The following is a 20,262-nucleotide window of genomic DNA, read 5'->3' on the forward strand; positions in this document are numbered from 1 at the left end:
TTATATTTATTACTCTGTTGTGTTTTTTATTCTTACATCGTTGTAATTTTGAGCAATCTCTGGCAAAAGAATAGTTCTATCTTATCTTAAATATAATCAACTAATAAATTATGATGTATTATTATATGTTAAAGTATTCAGAAGTATATAAAGTAATTAAAATTAGCTCCACTTTTAACAACTGCAACATTAAAGTGATGAACACATTAATGCATCAGTATTTATAATCCAGTAATATAATATATATGATTCTGCATAATGAGTACTTTTACTTTTGATACCTTAAGTTCATTTTAATGACAATACTTGTGTACTTTTACATTAGTATTTCTACATTGTAGTGAGCTGAGTACTCCTTCCATCACTACTCTCTATGTATTGATCTGTATGTATCTGACTCCCTCTAGTGGTCAAACTGCTGAACTGCAGTGATTTGATGCTTCATCATGAACCATCTCTGAATAATATAGTGAATATTGAGAGTATTATATATTATTATAGTGTATAATATATAGTATTATATCTGATCATCATTACATTGTATTTATTTATTTTACTTTATGATTTTAGAACCTGTGTTGTCGGCTGTGGATGTTTGTTTGCTGAAGTTTTGTTTTGTTTTTGTGGTGTTTTAAAATGCACTGATCAGGAGTAGTGCTACTTTATTCTGTACAATGACAGTAAAGGCTTTCTATCTTCTTTCTTCTAGTAGCTTCCTTTCTTTTACTTGGTCACTATTGCTCGTGTCAAGAGAACAACATCTCTTTGTGTTTGGTAGGAATTTGACTGTTTTTTCCGCCTACTTGAGTCTCGTCTTTTCCTCTTTAGCTCTTTAAACCTCGTTTCATTCATTAACAAGACTCACATGTTGCTTTGAAACACATTTAATTCAACGTTCACAAACAAATCCACAACAGGAGACGGTCTGTAGGCACAGCAGTTTGGGCTTTTTGAACTGTGTAAAAAAACATTTTGGCATCTCAATGAACTGCGTCCGGCTCCTGAGCTGAAGTAAAAAATAAACTAATGGTTCAGTGTTTACTGGTTGTGTGCAGAAAGATCCGCTCTATGTGGGGAAATGTGTTGCTAAACCTTTATTCACTTTGTTCTGGAGTTAAACTCTTCACATCACAACATATAAACTTATAATGTCCCATTATCAACATCTGTAAATGTGGCTATATTCAACGTTGGCAGCTTAATTTAAAATATCAATACTGTATTTAAAAGAGATAACGATGAGTAACGTAAGACTGATCAAGTCGTTTTCCTCTTTTCTGTGTCGACCTTTCCAGGAGCACAGCGGAGGTCCCGTTTCAGTCCAGATCACCTGATGGTGCGGTACATCATGAAGTCGACCGTGGTGCATCGTGGGAACTTCCCGATGGAGCTCTCCTCCACGGGCGTGTAGACTTTGATCTGCCGCATGTGCGTGTCTCTGCCGTTCTGGTGGTTGGCGAGCACGGCGATCTGGATCATGAAGGTGCTGATCGGCTCGTTCGTCCGCTAAAAGACACACAGACACACTTTAGTTACATGTGATGCTCTTAATATCCACAACGTCCTGACACACAACACAAAGACTTCACACAACGTCACATGAAGAACTAAGACAGGATCATCTGGATCTTTTTTCATTCTAGTGCTGATGTGACTCAGGTTCGGTACGGATAAGAAACCTTTTTTACTTTGAGAAATATAAACATGTTTTTTCTACAAATCACATTTTTTATTTAACAAAAATGTGACTAATCAGGAACTATCTGATCAAAGATTACGTAAACATCTGAACAAACATTTAATAAGAAAAGATAAGCTTTTATTGATCCCCCAGAGGGGATATTCAGATGTTGCAGCAGCACAAGGATGGAAATAAGTTCAGATAAATAGAGAAAGTAAAAATGTATTTTAGTGCAATAATTACATATATTTTAGTGCAATAATTATATTTATTCTAGTGCAATAATTACTTATTTTAGTGCAATAATTATATTTATTGAAGTACAATAATTAAATTTATTCTAGTGCTATAATTATATTTATTCTAGTGTGATAAAATAATAAATATTTATTATTATTAAATAAATGTAAATAACATATACTTGGTGCTACATACATTTTGGTCAGTAACAAAAGAAGTGTTGAGTTTCAAATGAAAAAGTCACAGAATAATACATAAAGAAATCTGTTTTTTACTAGTAAAGAGAAATAAAGCCGTGCGTTTCTTACCTGATTCATCAGAGAGATGTGAATCCAACCGCTGGGCTCCACCATCTCTAACTGCTGCAGAGAGGAAGAGGAGGAGGAAGATGGTGAGTAGATCATTTGAGAGGTTTATGAAACTTCATGCAGCATTAATACGATAAAGAGTTGTTACCCTGATCTCCTGCAGGTTGTGGAAGTTGTTGCCCACTCTGACCGAGATCTTACTGGGTGTGTAGCTCTCATCTGATTTATAATCGGCATAAATACACAACATCTTCACCGTCGTTCTCCTCCTGAACAAAACAAATCAGTGACGATTAACACAAACATCCAAGCAAAAATACACAGGCGTCCTCACAGCAGCAGCAGATTATTCTAGTAATCCCAGAACTGAAGGATGTTAACCTGAACTGTATGTTGACTAAGTGAGGTTGGGATCCGTCAGACTGCCAGTAAGTCTCCAGGTTGTCATCCCTCAGCTGATCCACACCGAAACCTGGACATGGGTGGAGGAAAAGAGTTCAGATTAACACCAGACTAGCACAGACAGCAGAATTTACATTAGGTTTGGAGCTGACCCGGTTTACAGGAGGAGAGGGACCACACGGCCTGGGAGCCGATCTCCCGGACCGTCCCAGTCCGTTCCAGCTGCTTCGGATCGGCACCGGGGGGTGTCTTGCTCGGGGTGGCCATCCTTTAAGGCAAAAAAACACAAGTTCAGTAAACACAATCTGGCATTTTCTGGGAAGTCAGAGATTATTTTAGTGCAATAATTAAAATTATTCTAGTGCAATTATTACATTTAATGAAGTGCAATAATTACATATAATCTAGTGCAATATTTAAATATGTTCTAGTGCAATAATTAAATGTATTGAAGTGCAATAATTAAATTTATTCTAGTGCAATAATTACATTTATTCTAGTGCAATAATTACATTTAATGAAGTGAAATAATTACATTTATTCTAGTGCAATAATTACATTTATTAAAGTGCAATAATTACATTTATTCTAGTGCAATAATTATATTTATTAAAGTGCAATAATTACATTTATTCTAGTGCAATAATTATATTTATTCTAGTGCAATAATTACATTTATTCTAGTGCAATAATTATATTTATTAAAGTGCAATAATTACATTTATTCTAGTGCAATAATTACATTTAATGAAGTGCAATAATTAAATGTATTAAAGTGCAATAATTACATTTATTCTAGTGCAATAATTATATTTATTAAAGTGCAATAATTACATTTATTCTAGTGCAATAATTATATTTATTAAAGTGCAATAATTAAATGTATTCTAGTGCAATAATTATATTTATTAAAGTGCAATAATTACATTTATTCTAGTGCAATAATTACATATATTCTAGTGCAATAATTATATTTATTCTAGTGCAATAATTACATTTATTCTAGTGCAATAATTACATTTAATGAAGTGCAATAATTAAATGTATTAAAGTGAAATAATTACATTTATTAAAGTGAAATAATTACATTTATTCTAGTGCAATAATTATATTTATTCTAGTGCAATAATTACATTTATTCTAGTGCGATAATTACATTTAATGAAGTGCAATAATTAAATGTATTAAAGTGAAATAATTACATTTATTCTAGTGCAATTATATTTATTAAAGTGCAATAATTAAATGTATTCTAGTGCAATAATTACATTTATTAAAGTGAAATAATTACATTTATTCTAGTGCAATAATTATATTTATTCTAGTGCAATAATTACATTTAATGAAGTGCAATAATTAAATGTATTCTAGTGCAATAATTACATTTATTCTAGTGCAATAATTACATTTAATGAAGTGCAATAATTAAATGTATTCTAGTGCAATAATTACATTTAATGAAGTGCAATAATTAAATGTATTCTAGTGCAATAATTACATTTATTAAAGTGAAATAATTACATTTATTCTAGTGCAATAATTACATTTAATGAAATGCAATAATTAAATGTATTCTAGTGCAATAATTACATTAAACAGACGTTTTAACAGAGTTTGGTGTGCAGGTCTGGTTAGCTGCTAACAGCTAATATTTCTCCACTAAAAGCCGCTTAAACTTAGTTTACAACATAAATATAAGTCAAACTTACAGGAAGGGTAGTTAGAGGTCTCGGAGGTGTTGCGTTAATGCATCACATGTTGTGATAAAGGTGTATAAAGTGTATAAATCTGTTTGTTGTGTTGAATCTCCCTCTTCTGTTGTGAGTCTCAGGTCGCTGCTGAATGATGTCACTTCTTCTTCGTCGGTGTTTATTGGCGGCTGGTAAACCAGCTTAGAGGCGCATCACCTCCACCTGCTGGACCGGAGGGGGAACATTCTGGATAATAATTAATATATTAGAAAAAAGAAAAAGAAAACAAACAACCTCTTATTTTTCCAATCATAATTAATTTGTCTAAGATACAGAAATAATATTCTATAAAACTCATTTAGTGAGTTATTTTGTAAAATATCTATTAAATCAATGTGTTCATATATATATTATATATATATATATATATATATTATATATATATATATATATAATATATATAATATATATATAATATTAAATATATATAATATTAAATATATATCATTTATATATTATAGTATATATTATAGTATTGCAAGCGTATATATATATTATGTATATATGTATAATTTATATATAATGTATATATAATAAATAATATTATATATATTATATTATATATTATACATATATATATATATATATATTTGTTATAGTATATATTATAGTATTGCAAGCATATGTATATTATATATATAATTTATATATAAAATATATAATATATATTATATATATAATATATAAATATATATATATATTATATGTATATATATATGCTTGCAATAAATATTATATATATATTATAATAAATGTAAATATATAAATATTATATATACAGTATATATATAATATATATAATATATATATATATTATATATATTATATAATATCTTCTAATCTTCTAATATAAATATTATATATATATATACAGTATATATATATAATATATATATATTATATATAATATATATATATTATATTATATAATATATTATATATAGTATATATATATAATATATATATATATAATATATAATATATTATATATTATATATATTATATATTATAATAAATATAAATATATAAATATTATATATACAGTGTATATATATATATATAATATATTTATTATATGACATATATATTATATATAATATATATATTATATATATTATATATTATATATATATATATATTATATATAATATATATATAATATATATAATATATATATATTATAATAAATATAAATATATATAATATATATTATATATATTATATATAATATATATATTATATATATTATATATATATATATATATTATATATATATAATATATATATATATTATATATTATATATATAATCTCTTCTAATCTCCCTCTTCTGTGTTGTGAGTCTGTCCTCAGGTCGTTTGTTGAATGACGTCACCAGCGCGACGTCGCGTTCTGTACTGCGTCACTCCCGCCATGTTTCCAGCCGGCTCCAGCCGGAACACGTTGCTGCTGCTGAAGAAGTTCAGAATCTCGTTTCTGCGTTTCTGCGTTTCTTCCTTTCTTTGCGTCTAAACGTCGTTTAACGTCTGTTTTTTCCAGCGGCGGTTAACGGGAGCCGCAGAGGGGTGAGTTCTTAATTTATCGGCGCGGATTTTGCGCCTTTTTAGGGTTTTTATTCTCCCTAAAAAACGATCAGCTGTCAAGAGTGCAGAGGCCTCCCTATGCTAATGCTAAGCTAACTGCTAGTCAAATCAGCCAAACTCCCTTTAACATTCTAACATTTTAACGTTTACCTGCATATTAAACATGTTTAAATTAATGAAAGAATCAAAGTTAAGAGCTTATGAGAATTATTACATCCTTAGGAGAAATTCGGCATATACGTGACACATCTGGTAGCTTTATTATTTAGTCAAAATGTACATTAAAGTTCCACATTTGTGGTTAAAATATGTACATTAATCGCTTTTTAACTGCAGATCAATCCACCTGAGTGTACAGATAGAGTTGATTTATAGTTTGGTAGTGTCTATATGAACGCAGCTGCTGTTAACTAGCAGAACCACCCGAAAATAGTATAATTGTTGCTATCTGAGGAAGAGATATCAGCCAAACTCCCTTTACATTTATCACATTTTGACGTTTACTTGCATATTAACATGTTTAAATTAATGACAGAGTCAAATTTAAGAGTTTATGAGAATTAATAGATCCTTAGGGGAAATTCGGCATATAGGTGACACATCTGGTAGCTTTATTATTTAGTTAAAATGTACATTAAAGTGCCACATTTGTGCTTAATATAAGTGTTGCTATCTGAGGAAGAGAAACTTGAACACATCAATTCGTTAACTGAATTTAAAAGTGGAAATAATTATATTTATTCTAGTGCAATATTTAAATTATTCTAGTGCAATAATTACATAAAAAAATATGACGTTTTCTCTTCAGTACACCAGACTCGGTTCAATAATGTGCCAATTATACGTTTTATTGCGCCCCAACAAAAATATACACATGCAAAGTGAAGATTAAATATGTCTTGTTAATAATTGTAATCTGTTGTTGAATTCGGATTATGAATGACTCATGCTTGAGCAGGTTATTTAAGGGCAAATCTAACTTTAGTGCTCACCACCGCCGACACGTTGCCTGTCAGCATTGACATGTTGCTGATAGAATAACAGATTATTCTTAGGTTTTATTCATGCATGTTTTACTATATGTGTTAAAAGTTTGTTGTGTTGATAAGACAACAACCACTGAGTAGTCCAAGGCCTTTAAATCATGATAATACTCAGTTAGCATGGCAACAATAAAATGCCAGTTTTTTAAATGGAGTCTGGTGTGTGACTCACTCTCTCTCACAAAACACTGCAAACTGAACTGGACTGGTTAGAAGCAGCCTCATTTATGTCAATTCACCCTCCAGAGGCCTGGGAATGAAAAGTCCAGGATCTGCAGAAAGCCAGAAAGCATTACATTTGGGTTGCATCAGAATCAGAAGGGTGTTTATTGCCAGGTGTAAGAAGTATACACTAGGAACTTTTTTTGGTTTTGTTGGTGCAAGTCAAACAGTATAATAACAAAAGAATAGATAAAACGTTAGAATAAAATAAGAATACAAATGTACAATTTACAAAATAACCATGTCAGGAGGAGCAGGTAGAGGCTGGTTCAGGGCTGTGGTGGGAGATGTGTGTCAGCCCATTGTTAAAGGCAAATACTGTGCGTTTTTGTTCAGAATTGAATGTGTTGCTTCAGCAGAGTGAGCAGTGTGCTTGTGGACAAAGTCCTATGCATTTAGATATTGCCTGTTGGCTTTCTTTGCTACCTGAATATCACTATTACCTGTGCATATATGTTAGGTGAATTTAATGTTTATGGGTAAATGCTTTCAGCTTCACTCCCAAATTACACCTACCAACGTTTCTCAAGATTAATCACCTGATTTAAAGGGACTGTTAGTAAGAATCAGAAATGTCTTGTTAACAGCAACACCTGTGGCCGTTAAGTCAACAAAAGTCAGCGTCGGGTTCGTGCTTGTGCTCGCTCTACATAGACATGAAGGAGCATCGCTCAACACAGTGAGGAGACACACGTCAGCTAAAAGCACAATATCACTCAGCTGCTTGGCAGTAATGTTAGCTGACCAGACGAAGGTCTCTCCATGAATCAATGCTGATCCTAGTGTTGGCTTTTCCTGCCTCAGCCTCCCGACCGCGGCCGGAGGGAACAGGGGAGACGCCGGAGTTTTGGTCGGAGACGATAACGTTTCTCTCTGCGGAGCCCCGTCACTTCACAAGACACGGGAAACCTCTGTTGGTCTGGAGGAGCTGCAGCAGTTATTTCTGCACAAACGTCCACTGAACATTCACTAGATATTCTCAGAGCTAAACTAACTCTTCTGCAGTGTGGAGTGAGCAGCATGCACGTGAGAGTGGAGTGAAAGAGTGAGAACGAGCGTGGTGTGTGAGTGAAGGCAGGCAGAGGAGCAGAGTACAGCAGAGACTCCGGTCCTGGAGACCAAAGCTACGGTCTCCTCCGCGTCCTCCGACTGCGGCCAACACTGTTTAACAGACGGGCTTCACTAGATACAACCAAGAGGTTTTGGTACTTCACTGGAGTTTGTGTTGGAGTCTGAGTCTGAACAGCGTCTGGGACACCGACCCGGGTGATTTAAACGTGTAAGAAGTTACAAACAGTCCCTTTAACTCTTGTGTTTTTGTTCAGCCCCACAGGTGCTAGCGTCCGTCATTCCAGCCCTCCATCATGGCGGATAAAAACACCAGGATCGCCATCGTCAACCACGACAAATGCAAGCCTAAGAAATGCCGTCAGGAGTGCAAGAAGAGCTGCCCGGTGGTCCGCATGGGTGAGCTGCTGTTTCGTATCCAGACAGACTTTAACTGTCCGCTTGACACCTGAAACTTAATTTGTATTTGTGTGTTTGCAGGTAAGCTGTGTATCGAGGTGACTCCACAGAGTAAGATCGTCTGGATCTCAGAGTCTCTGTGTATAGGCTGCGGCATCTGCATCAAGGTAAAAACACCTCAAGTCATACTTCGTTAAGGAAATATAAATCTCTTCCATCAAGTGCCGCATAAGACAATTGTGTTTGTTTTAAGTGTGTCTGTCCTTTGTCCTTCTAGAAATGTCCGTTCGGAGCGTTGTCGATCGTCAACCTGCCCAGCAACCTGGAGAAGGAAACCACACACAGATACTGCGCCAACTCCTTCAAACTGCACCGGTACGCTGCTTTAAACTCATCCACAATGTTTCCATGTGGCACTTGAGCCTGAACGTACTCTGAATGTTGAGAACAAGCTTTGTTATTCTGTTTTTTCTAATGTGGAGGATGTTGAATGCAACCGTGACGAGGCGATTGTTGCAGATTTCTGAAACAGTTCAGTCATTTTCTTTAGCTTGGATGAGGATCAAAGTGTGAAGGCTGATCACATGTCAGTATTATTGGGAAAAACACATAATTATATCCTATATTTTATGCTGATTGCCTTTTTTAAGTAGTTTCTTTTCAACTTAGATGTGATATTTCAATGTTCATCGTTGGGGATTATCAGCTTTCATGAGCCAAACAACAAATAAGCCTCCATTAACAGCTAAAAGTCCAACTATAAGGGCGTTAAATGATGTTTATATTCAATCATATTTCATCATTTGTTAACAGAAAGTTGCAGGATGTTTCTCAGGAGTATTTCTGGGGCTGTGATTCACTCTATTAGCGAAGTTTAGAGAGTCAACAGATCACGAAACTCACGGATTGGATCAGCAGAAAAAAAGGGAGCAAATAAAACATTTAGAGAATCATGTTTTTTTTTGCATCTCACGACCGCTCAGATGTATCTGGTGACCCTTTGGAGGGGCCTGACCCCTAGGTTGGGAACCACTGGACTAAACTGTATATAGAGTAGTTAAACGTAGCTCCACCTGGAGCAGCTCCAGCAGTAAAATGCTGCTATTGTGTTGCATGCTGAGACCGTAACGTCACTCTACGTGTGTTGATGTGTTTATAATGTGTTTGTTTGCAGACTGCCGATCCCGCGGCCCGGTGAGGTTCTGGGTCTGGTGGGGACCAACGGTATCGGCAAGTCCACAGCTCTGAAGATCTTGGCTGGAAAACAGAAGCCCAACCTGGGTAGATTCGATGTGAGTGTTCAAACCTCCTTCTTCTCGTCTCCTAAAGCCGACACACTGTCGTGTTCCTGTAGAGATGATATGATGTTGGTGTTCAGGGCGGCGCTGCGCTGATGAGATAACAACGTGGGTGTAGCATTTAGTCTTCTGACCAAACATCAACTGACAAACTCCATGTTGGAAATGAGAAAATATGACGTTTCTTTTTCCAAATTTGGCGAATTAAAGGTTTTCCTCCTCGCTAACGGAGCTATACATACACAAGGTCACGACTCAAGATGTTTTATCTATCATTACAGTCGGGTTGATGAATTCAGCTTATGAATGACGCACAGATCGGCAGGTTATTTGAGGACAAATCCAACTTTGTTGCTGCTCGAGAATGAAGTAAAAATACACCTTCACTTACTGACGTGTTAAATGCAAATCAAATTATTGCCTCACATTACACGTGCGAGTTTGACCGCAAGATCAGAGAGGAGGAGGAGTGGGAGGAGGGTTTACCTCCATGTAGATACCAACAACGGTTGATCAACCACGGGCCGAAGTAACCACCATTTCTGCTTTGTACATGTTGTAAAAGTCCCAGATATGTCGGAAAACCAAACGCCGTTGTGTCGGCACAGAGGCGCTCGGTGAATTTCACACAGTTGTAATCACTGTATCTGGAAAAACACACGTCGGCTGATGTAACTTGGTTTTCTACTGCGGTAAGAACCCGAATATAACAGATTCTGCTGTGATTTAATTACAATAAACGGATCAGAAGGATGCTGAAATAACTACATATTAATGCAGACAAGTCTGATTTCATGCTCTGTCAGGTCTGTCTGCAAGACGACAAGCAAACAACGATAACCTAACCAGGGCTGTGCTGACATTGTAGCTGCTCCGTCAACAATCAACATAACGTCGTCTAAATTAAGCAATAAATACGGCAGCGACGTTATAGTATATACACAGTTTGGCCGCGCAAAAAGATCGATTGGCGCTCGCTGTGAACCGTTAACCTGAAACCATTAAGATAATATGACAAGCAAAGCTACTTATTTCAGTTAAACCAGGATTCGTTTATGAGCTTTACAGAAACAATCATTTCTTTAAAACGAGTACTTAAATATAACTATCTGGGTGCTGTGTTCCCCTCCGTCTCTGCTGTCTGTCGGCCGTACAGTTTGTTCTCCTTGTTAACATGTTGACTGTGTTTTCTGGACCAGAACCCTCCAGACTGGCAGGAGATCCTGACCTACTTCAGAGGTTCTGAGCTGCAGAACTACTTCACCAAAATCCTGGAGGACGACCTGCGAGCCATCGTCAAACCGCAGTACGTCGACCAGATCCCAAAGACCGTCAAGGTAAACGACACTCGACGCATCGACGGGCCCCCGATGAAACCCAAACTCTGTGTTTTCAGAATAAGAGTCTAATAATAATAATAATATCAATGAATCTGACACACAAAGCACTATTTTTAATTAATGAAATGGCTTCAATGCAGCTTTAAAACATCAAATATTCCACCCTTTTGTAAAATAAAGTGCTCTAGATTTAGCCGTTAGCCTCTCATTGGCTGGAGCTCGTTAACGACGATAACTTGTGTGCATAAGATTAAAAAAAATATCTTCCGGGACCTTAAAGGCTCCATAATTTAACACTCAATTTAGCATAAGAAGTGCTTCTACTACTGGTAATGATGTACTTCTAAAGCTTCTTTCAAAAGCAGGACTATAACTTGTCTCAGAGTATCTTTACGGTGTGGTTCTGCTTCTTTTACTCTGATACTGATGTGTGGCTGATTGTAATTCCTCATGTGTGCCTGCAGGGGTCAGTAGGATCCATCCTGACCAGGAAAGACGACACAGACACGCAAACCATCGTCTGCGCCCAGCTAGGTAAAACACACACACACACACACACACACACACACACACACACACAACCCATATTTACACACATAGCCCGCTTACAGCCCTCTTACAGCCCGCTGTCAGCCCGCTTACAGCCCGCTGACAGCCCGCTGTCAGCCCGCTTACAGCCCGCTGTCAGCCCGCTGTCAGCCCGCTTACAGCCCGCTTTCAGCCCGCTTACAGCCCGCTGTCAGCCCGCTTACAGCCCGCTTTCAGCCCGCTTACAGCCCGCTTACAGCCCGCTGTCAGCCCGCTGTCAGCCCGCTGACAGCCCGCTGTCAGCCCGCTTACAGCCCGCTGTCAGCCCGCTGTCAGCCCGCTTACAGCCCGCTTTCAGCCCGCTTACAGCCCGCTTACAGCCCGCTGTCAGCCCGCTTACAGCCCGCTGTCAGCCCGCTGTCAGCCCGCTTACAGCCCGCTTTCAGCCCGCTTACAGCCCGCTTACAGCCCGCTGTCAGCCCGCTGTCTGTATTGTGATTGGTTGTTTTTTCTGTGTTGTTGCCGGGCAGATCTGAGTCACCTGCGGGAGAGGAACGTGGAGGATCTGTCCGGAGGAGAGCTGCAGAGGTTCGCCTGCGCCGTCGTCTGCATCCAGAGAGCCGACATGTGAGGAAACCACCGACCCCGCCGCCTCTACTCTTAGATTTATTGTTTTTAACTCGACTTGACGTTTTGTTTCTCTGCTTCAGTTTTATGTTTGACGAGCCGTCCAGTTACCTGGATGTGAAACAGAGGCTGAAGGCCGCCATCACCATCCGCTCACTCATCACCCCGGACAGGTAACGCTCTTCATTAATCTGACGGTTATAGATGGATGGAATACAGGAGACGTATCTATACTTTCTTTATTGTTTCATAATAGTGTATATTTGTGTTTGTGTGTTTCAGGTATATTATTGTGGTGGAGCACGACCTGAGTGTGTTGGACTACCTGTCGGACTTCATCTGCTGCCTGTACGGCGTCCCCAGCGCCTACGGAGTCGTCACCATGCCCTTCAGCGTCCGAGAGGGTAAAACTCACTCAGAACACAATAAAGCATAATGAGTACTTCAACATTCTTACTTTCAATACGTTTTCTTGATTATATACTTATTTTTTACTTAGTGAGAGTTTGAATGCAAAACTTTCTCTTGTAAATCATGTGTTTTTTAAGTGTTTGTTTTCCCTCTCTCTCTCCCTCCCTCTCCTCTCTCTCTCTCTCTCTCTCCTCTCTCTCTCTCTCTCTCTCTCTCTCTCCTCTCTCTCTCCTCTCTCTCTCTCTCTCTCTCTCTCCCTCCCTCTCTCTCCTCTCCCTCTACCTCTCTCTCCTCTCTCTCTTCTCTCTCTCCCCTCTCTCCTCTCTCTCTCTCTCTCTCTCCCTCTCCCTCTCCCTCTCTCTCCTCTCTCTCTCTCTCCTCTCTCTCTCTTCTCTCTCTCCCCTCTCTCTCTCCTCCCTCTCTCTCTCCTCTCTCTCTCTTCTCTCTCTCCCCCTCTCTCTCTCTCTCTCTCTCTCTCCTCTCTCTCTCTTCTCTCTCTCCCTCTCTCTCTCTCTTTCCTCTCCCTCTCCCTCCTCACTCTCTCTCTCTCTCTCTCTCCTCCCTCTCTCTTCTCTCTTCTCTCTCTCCCCTCTCTCTCTCTCTCCTCTCTCTTTTCTCTCTCTCTCCTCTCTCTCTCTTCTCTCCCCTCTCTCTCTCTCTCTCTCTCTTTTCTCTCTCCCTCTCTCTCTCTCCCCCCTCTCTCTCTCTCTCTCTCTCCTTTCTCTCTTTTCTCTCTCCTCTCTCTCTCTCCCCCCTCTCTCTCTCTCTCTCTCTCTCTCTCCTTTCTTTCTTTCTCTCTCTCTCTCTCTTTTCTCTCTCTCTTTTCTCTCTCTCTCCTCTCTCTTTTCTCTCTCTCTCCTCCCTCTCTCTCTCCTCTCCTCTCTCTCTCTCTCCCCTCTCTCTCTTTTCTCTCTCTCCTCTCTCTCTCTTTTCTCTCTCTCTCCTCTCTCTCTTTCTCTCTCTCCTCTCTCTCTCCCCTCTCCTCTCTCTCTCCTCTCTCTCTTTTCTCTCTCCTCTCTCTCTCTCCCTCTCCTCTCTCTCTCCCTCTCTCCTCTCTCTCTCTTTTCTCTCTCTCTCTCTTCTCTCTCTCCTCTCTCTCTCTCCCTCTCTCCTCTCTCTCTCTTTTCTCTCTCTCTCCTCTCTCTCTTTTCTCTCTCTCTCTGTCTCTCTTCTCTCTCTCTCCCTCTCTCTCTCTTCTCTCTCTCTTCTCTCTCTCCCCTCTCTCTCTCCCTCCCTCTCTCTCTCTCTCCTCTCTCTCTTCTCTCTCTCCCCTCTCTCTCTCCCTCCCTCTCTCTCTCTCTCCTCTCTCTCTCTTCTCTCTCTCCTCTCTCTCTCTTTTCTCTCTCTCTCTGTCTCTCTTCTCTCTCTCTCCCTCTCTCTCTCTTCTCTCGCTCGCTCCTCTTTTTGCTTTTTAAAATAATCAGATACATATATGTAATTCTTGTGTTTAGTTGAATGAAGTTTAAAAGTCGGTCGTTAGTTTTTGACGTTATCAACCTAAAAAAATGGGAAACTATGATTTTGTGTTATTGTGGTTATATAAAGGTAATTTACGGTGCTCGACCGCCCCGTTAAATCAGGTGCGTGCAGGAGAGAAAAAGGGTTTTGAAAGGCTAAACGCCAACAAAAGTCTACTATTGGACTGAGACATCAACGCTACAGAGACGGTGGAGGGCTGAGCGCCGCGTCCTGTTTAACAGGATCTATTGAACCAAAACCAGTTTCCATCCTGATCGTTTCTCCTTTACTTCCAGGTATCAACATCTTCCTGGACGGTTACGTTCCCACGGAGAATCTCAGGTTTCGGGAGACCTCGTTGGTCTTCAAGGTGGCTGAGACGGCCAATGACGAGGAGGTGAAGAGACTCCGGCACTATCAGGTTGGTTCACATCGTCTGGCAATCACTACCTTCCCTTCCTCTCTCCTCGTCTCTCCTCCTCCTTTATCCATCATCATCTTGGGCTGATTTTAAGTGAGATGATTATTCTGATTGCAAAGTACAATTTGTCGGTGTGGTGGTGTGTTGAGGTTGATCAGACTTTGCGACAATTATTTTTTTTTTCCGAATGTTTTAATCGTAGATTTTCTCATAAATGTAAATGTTGTTTTTCGTGAATTTACCACGTTAATTTCAGAGAATATAAAATTCTTTCTCATAAATTTATGTTTTTTTTCTCGTGAATTTACAACTTTAAAGTCAGAATATTCAACTTTTATTTTTTCTAAATTTACAAATTTTTACTCGTGAATTTACCACTCAGAGAATATTCAAGTTTTGTTCTAGTAAATTTACAATTTCTTTTTTCTCCTGAATTTACCACTTTAATCTCAGAGAATATTCAAGTTTGATTTCTCGGAAATGTACTCCTTTAATCTGAGTGTTTTCCTCTGAATATTGCCCCCCCCCCCCCACACACACTTCCACCGGCTCCATATTTATTTATTTTTACCTACAAAATACGCCATCGTAATTTTGCTGTTTTTCGTCTGGATTAAAATGTTCATGTTTTCTATAATAAGGTGGATAATAATAATAATAATAATAATAATAATGATGAGGATGTTTCTGTAAAACTCCCAGCTGATGTTTGTTGTTGTTGTTCAGTATCCAGAGATGGTGAAGACGATGGGCGATTTCACGCTGGCGATTAAAGGAGGAGAGTTTACGGACTCTGAGATCATGGTGATGCTGGGAGAGAACGGTACGATCAAACTACTGCAGTCCTGTAATAAACCCTCCTCACCGTTAGAATGTTCACTTTATGATGATTCGACTTAGGACCGGGCAATACGACAATATATATATATATATATATATATATATGTATATATATATATATATATATATATATCACCAAAACTCTATCATACATATTTTGGAAAAGTCAGAGGATCAACAATGTTTAAAAGCTTGTGATCATTTGTGTGTCTGCAGGCACAGGGAAGACGACCTTCATCAGGATGTTGGCTGGAGGACTCAAACCGGACTCAGGAGGTGAGCGTGTGTCTCACACACACACACACACACACACACATAACTCCGTAGAAACACACACTCACCTGTGCTCTCTCTTCTCTTCCAGGTGACGTTCCCATCCTGTGCGTCAGCTACAAGCCTCAGACCATCAGCCCAAAGTTCAAGGTGCGTTTAATCAATTTCCTCATCATCAGTTATTAATGCAACTTTATGGTATGTTATCTTAGATTATTTTATTTTAGATTATTTTATTTTTATCGTATTTCATATTATTGCGTCATATTTTAGATTTTATTGTATTTTATTGGATTGTATTTTATGTTTGTATCTTAGATTATCATATTTTAGATTATTTTATTGTATTTTAGATTATGGTATTGTATCGGAACATATTGTATTGTGTGTTAGATAATCTCAGATTGACTCCGTGTTGATGGACGAGCTGTTGCAGCTCTAGTTTTGTCTGTATCCGTCAGTCACCCGGTGAAACTTCCTCCCTGAAATAATCCCTCAGAAAGCTTTATATTCCTGCGGTTCCACTCGTCTCGGTAAACAGGAAGTGGATCTCTGAAGTCGCAGCAGGTTTTGAGGTTTTGAAGTTGTGAAGTTTAGATGTTTTTCTTTTTAAAGTGACGGATGAGTGAAGTGTTTTGAAGAGTGTGTTTGTGTCTGCAGGGCAGCGTCAGAGCTCTGCTGCACGAGAAGATCAGAGACGCCTACACTCACCCGCAGTTCATCACCGACGTCATGAAGCCGCTGCAGATAGAGAGCATCATCGACCAGGACGTAAGACGCTCACACACAAACTCACTTCCACGATTTAGATTCATAACAAAACACTCACTTTAATTAACAGCAACTCGTCCTCGTCCTCTTCCTCCTCCTCCTCTTCCTCCCTCCAGGTCCAGAACCTGTCTGGTGGAGAGCTGCAGAGAGTCGCTCTGACTCTTTGTTTGGGGAAACCAGCTGATGTTTATCTGATCGACGAGCCTTCGGCCTACCTGGACTCTGAGCAGAGATTGATGGCCGCCAGGGTCATCAAGAGGTCAAAACACACTTCATTCTCTACTCCTACTTTACAGAGAACAATCCAGCTTCTCCTCATTCTTTACTTTGAATCCCTTCAGTTGTTTCTGACTTACTTCCTCACACATTCCCTCACTTTCTCCCTCTTTCTTTCCTATTCTCTACATCCTTCAACACTTTTCCTTCATACTCCCTCCTTTTATTTACCGTGTATCTTAGATTATCATATTTTATCGTAATTTAGATAAGTGTATCATATTTTATTTTATCGTATCTTACATTATTGTATTGTATCTAAGATTATCGTATTTTAGATTACTGTATTGAATTATATTTTATCATATTGTATTTCAAAGTATCTTAGATTATCTTATTTTATCATAGTTTAGATTAAAGTATTTTATTTTAGATTATTGTATCATATTTTATTTTATCGTATTTTATTGTATCTTAGACTGTTGTATTTTAGATTATTGTATTTTATCGTACTTTATCGTATTTCAGATTATCATATTTTAGATTATCGTATTGGATTTTAGATTATTGTATTTTAAATTATTGTATTTTATTTGATCTTATTTTAGATTATCGTATTTTTTTTATCGTGTCTTAGATTATTTGATCCTATTTTAGATTATCAAATTTTATCGTATCTTATTGTATTTTATCGTAATTTAGATTAAAGTATTTTATTTTATCGTATTATATTTTAGATTATTGTATTTTAGATAATATTTAATTTTATTGTATCTTATGTTATCGTATTGTATTTTATTTGATCCTATTTTAGATTATTGTATTTTTTTTTATCGTGTCTTAGATTATTGTATCGTATTTTAGATTATCTTATTTTATCGTATCTTATTTTATTGTATTTTATCGTAACTTAGAATATTGTTTTGTATTATATTTGATCGTATCTTAGATGATATTATTTTATCGTTACCTATCACTTTTCCTTCCTCTCTTACATTTCCTTCACTTTTTCCTCCGATTCTATACATCCTCTCCTTTACATCTCCTCTTTCCTTTCCTTCTTCCTTCTCATCCCTTTCCCCTCTTCTTTCTCCGTCTGTCGGTCTGTCTGTCTGACTCGGGTGTGTTTGCGTGCAGGTACATCCTCCACGCCAAGAAGACGGCGTTTGTGGTGGAGCACGATTTCATCATGGCGACCTACCTGGCCGACAGAGTCATCGTGTTCGACGGTATTCCCTCCAGGTCGACCGCAGCTAACACGTAAGACATTTTAAAAAAACACTCACAACGTAAACTAAACAACTCCCTGTGATATTTAAATTAACTATTATTATTCTTCTTCTCAGTCCTCAGGGTCTGTTAGCGGGGATGAACCGCTTCCTGGCGTTGTTGGAAATCACATTCAGAAGAGACCCGAACAACTTCAGACCACGCATCAACAAGCACGCCTCCATCAAGGTACACACACAGATAGAGAAACGTAAACATGACTGTGAATTGAGATGTTAATATTTAATGGAAATGTGCCGCGCAGCGACGGTCTGGAGGTTCCAACCAGCTCAACCTCGGAGAGGAGGCGAAATAGTTCATCTGCAGACGGTTGATCTGTAAATAAGGGATGAAATGCAAAGGGAAAATCGTGCATAAATAAATGCATACATTTGAAAATGCATATAAAATAAATAAATAATAAATAATGCAAAAATAGATAAAAACATTAATTTAAGTGATAAAATACATACATAACTAAATAAAAGGTCAAATTAAACAAGGGTAAATATATAAGGGGATTAAAACAAAGATTAATAAATAAAGAAGCAAATTAAAACAGAAAAATCAATTTGTCACATTTCAATTAATTAATGGCCACATTTATTTTTAATATTTCTTTGTACATTTAATGACATTTATTTTTTTTTAATTTATCTTTGGAGACAGACCCCTCATTTGCATAATGAGGCAGAAATGTGTGAAGAAGAATACAGAAATAAATAAGGGGTGAAATGCAACGGGAAAATCGTGCAGAAACAAAATAAATCAATGCTTAAATAAATATACATTGAAAAATAAATACAAAATAAATGCAAAAATAGTTAAATAAATAAATGCATAAATTAATTAATAAAAATAAATGTATAAATAAAAAAGGGAAAATTAAACAGAAATGTCAATAAATAAGGGAATTGATACAAAGATAATTTGCTATATTTAATGACATTTTTATTTATATTATTAACTTGAGGCTTCTGTACACACAAACAGGACTGTGATTGTTGTATTTAAAGAGACTAAACTTTGCCCTTCTCTCCGTCTCCCAGGACACCGAACAGAAGAAGAGTGGGAACTACTTCTTCCTGGACGACTGAGACGACTTCCTGTGGGACCAACCGTGACTTCCTGCGACGCAGCGTGCAGCCGTGACCATCTACCAACAAGTAAAAGCAGGCTGCATTCAATAAACATCAGATATGTTTAAAATAAATATCATAAGCAACTTAAAAGATATAAAAAATCCTCAGCCTTTTATGTACCGGGCTGCATTCATAACCAGCAATGTTGTGAAATGTTTAAAATGCATTCTGTGTCCGTCAGCCTGAACATACTGGGCTGTATTCACAATCAGCGACATTGTGGAACATTAAGCAGCGTATTTTATCTCTCATGCATTTACAACAAATGATAATAAACTGATGCTACCTGATCCAACAACTACTTCTATCTTCATTTATTATGTCTTTTAATTTGTCATACTAGTCTGTCTACTAATACTAATACACCACACTTTTTTCGACATGACTTTTTTTTTCACATGATACTATAATGTATTTTTTACTTTTTTCTAAATACTATACTATGACTTTTTTTTTAACTTTTTTCTAAATACTATACTATGACTTTTTTTTTAACTTTTTTCTAAATACTATACTATGACTTTTTTTTCGAAGTCATATATTATGACTTTTTTTTTTTACTTTTTTCGAAATACTATGACTTTTTTTTTAACTTTTTTCAACATCCTATACTATGACGTTTTTTTCGAAGTCATATACTATGACTTTTTTTACTTTTTTCGACATGCATTTTTTCGACATACATCTTTCCACGTTATACTATGACTTTAAAAAAAATTTAGCATGTCGAAAAAAGTAAAAACAATTCATAGTATATTATGTCAAAAAAAAACGTCGTGGTATAGTCTCTCGAAAATGTAATAAACGTCATAGTATAGCATGTCGAAAAAAGGAATTACTATACTATGCTGACTTTTTACTCACCACCTACGAGGCCCTCAGCAACGCCCCGACCTCTCCGACCTCCTGCACCAGCACGCCTCCTCCTGATTCCAACCTCCTGCAACCTCCGAGGACCAAGCACCGAACCCG

The 20,262-nt window shown here is 37.2% G+C and overlaps 2 protein-coding genes across 2 annotated transcripts; one reads left to right on the forward strand and one right to left on the reverse strand.

Moving 5' to 3' along the window:
- Positions 1 to 868: 868 nt before the first annotated feature.
- anapc10 (anaphase promoting complex subunit 10) lies at positions 869 to 4,475 on the reverse strand. Its single transcript, XM_074623874.1, has 6 exons — positions 4,341 to 4,475; positions 2,784 to 2,899; positions 2,611 to 2,701; positions 2,378 to 2,498; positions 2,230 to 2,283; positions 869 to 1,506 (listed from the first exon to the last, which is right to left on the reverse strand). The coding sequence occupies exons 2-6, from the start codon at positions 2,896 to 2,898 to the stop codon at positions 1,327 to 1,329; spliced, it is 561 nt and encodes a 186-aa protein (XP_074479975.1). The 5' UTR covers position 2,899; positions 4,341 to 4,475; the 3' UTR covers positions 869 to 1,326.
- Positions 4,476 to 5,777: 1,302 nt separating this feature from the next.
- abce1 (ATP-binding cassette, sub-family E (OABP), member 1) lies at positions 5,778 to 19,588 on the forward strand. Its single transcript, XM_074624337.1, has 19 exons — positions 5,778 to 5,946; positions 8,555 to 8,696; positions 8,778 to 8,863; positions 8,974 to 9,071; positions 9,871 to 9,988; positions 11,194 to 11,331; positions 11,799 to 11,868; positions 12,393 to 12,489; positions 12,573 to 12,662; positions 12,772 to 12,893; positions 14,655 to 14,779; positions 15,506 to 15,602; positions 15,836 to 15,895; positions 15,984 to 16,042; positions 16,553 to 16,663; positions 16,780 to 16,922; positions 18,017 to 18,139; positions 18,226 to 18,337; positions 19,198 to 19,588. Exons 2-19 carry the CDS (start codon positions 8,594 to 8,596, stop codon positions 19,243 to 19,245), a joined length of 1,800 nt encoding a protein of 599 aa, XP_074480438.1. The 5' UTR covers positions 5,778 to 5,946; positions 8,555 to 8,593; the 3' UTR covers positions 19,246 to 19,588.
- The last annotated feature ends 674 nt before the right edge of the window (positions 19,589 to 20,262 follow it).

The sequence above is a fragment of the Sebastes fasciatus genome, chromosome 22 (assembly GCF_043250625.1).
Source record: "Sebastes fasciatus isolate fSebFas1 chromosome 22, fSebFas1.pri, whole genome shotgun sequence".
Classification (NCBI taxonomy): Eukaryota; Metazoa; Chordata; class Actinopteri; order Perciformes; family Sebastidae; genus Sebastes; species Sebastes fasciatus.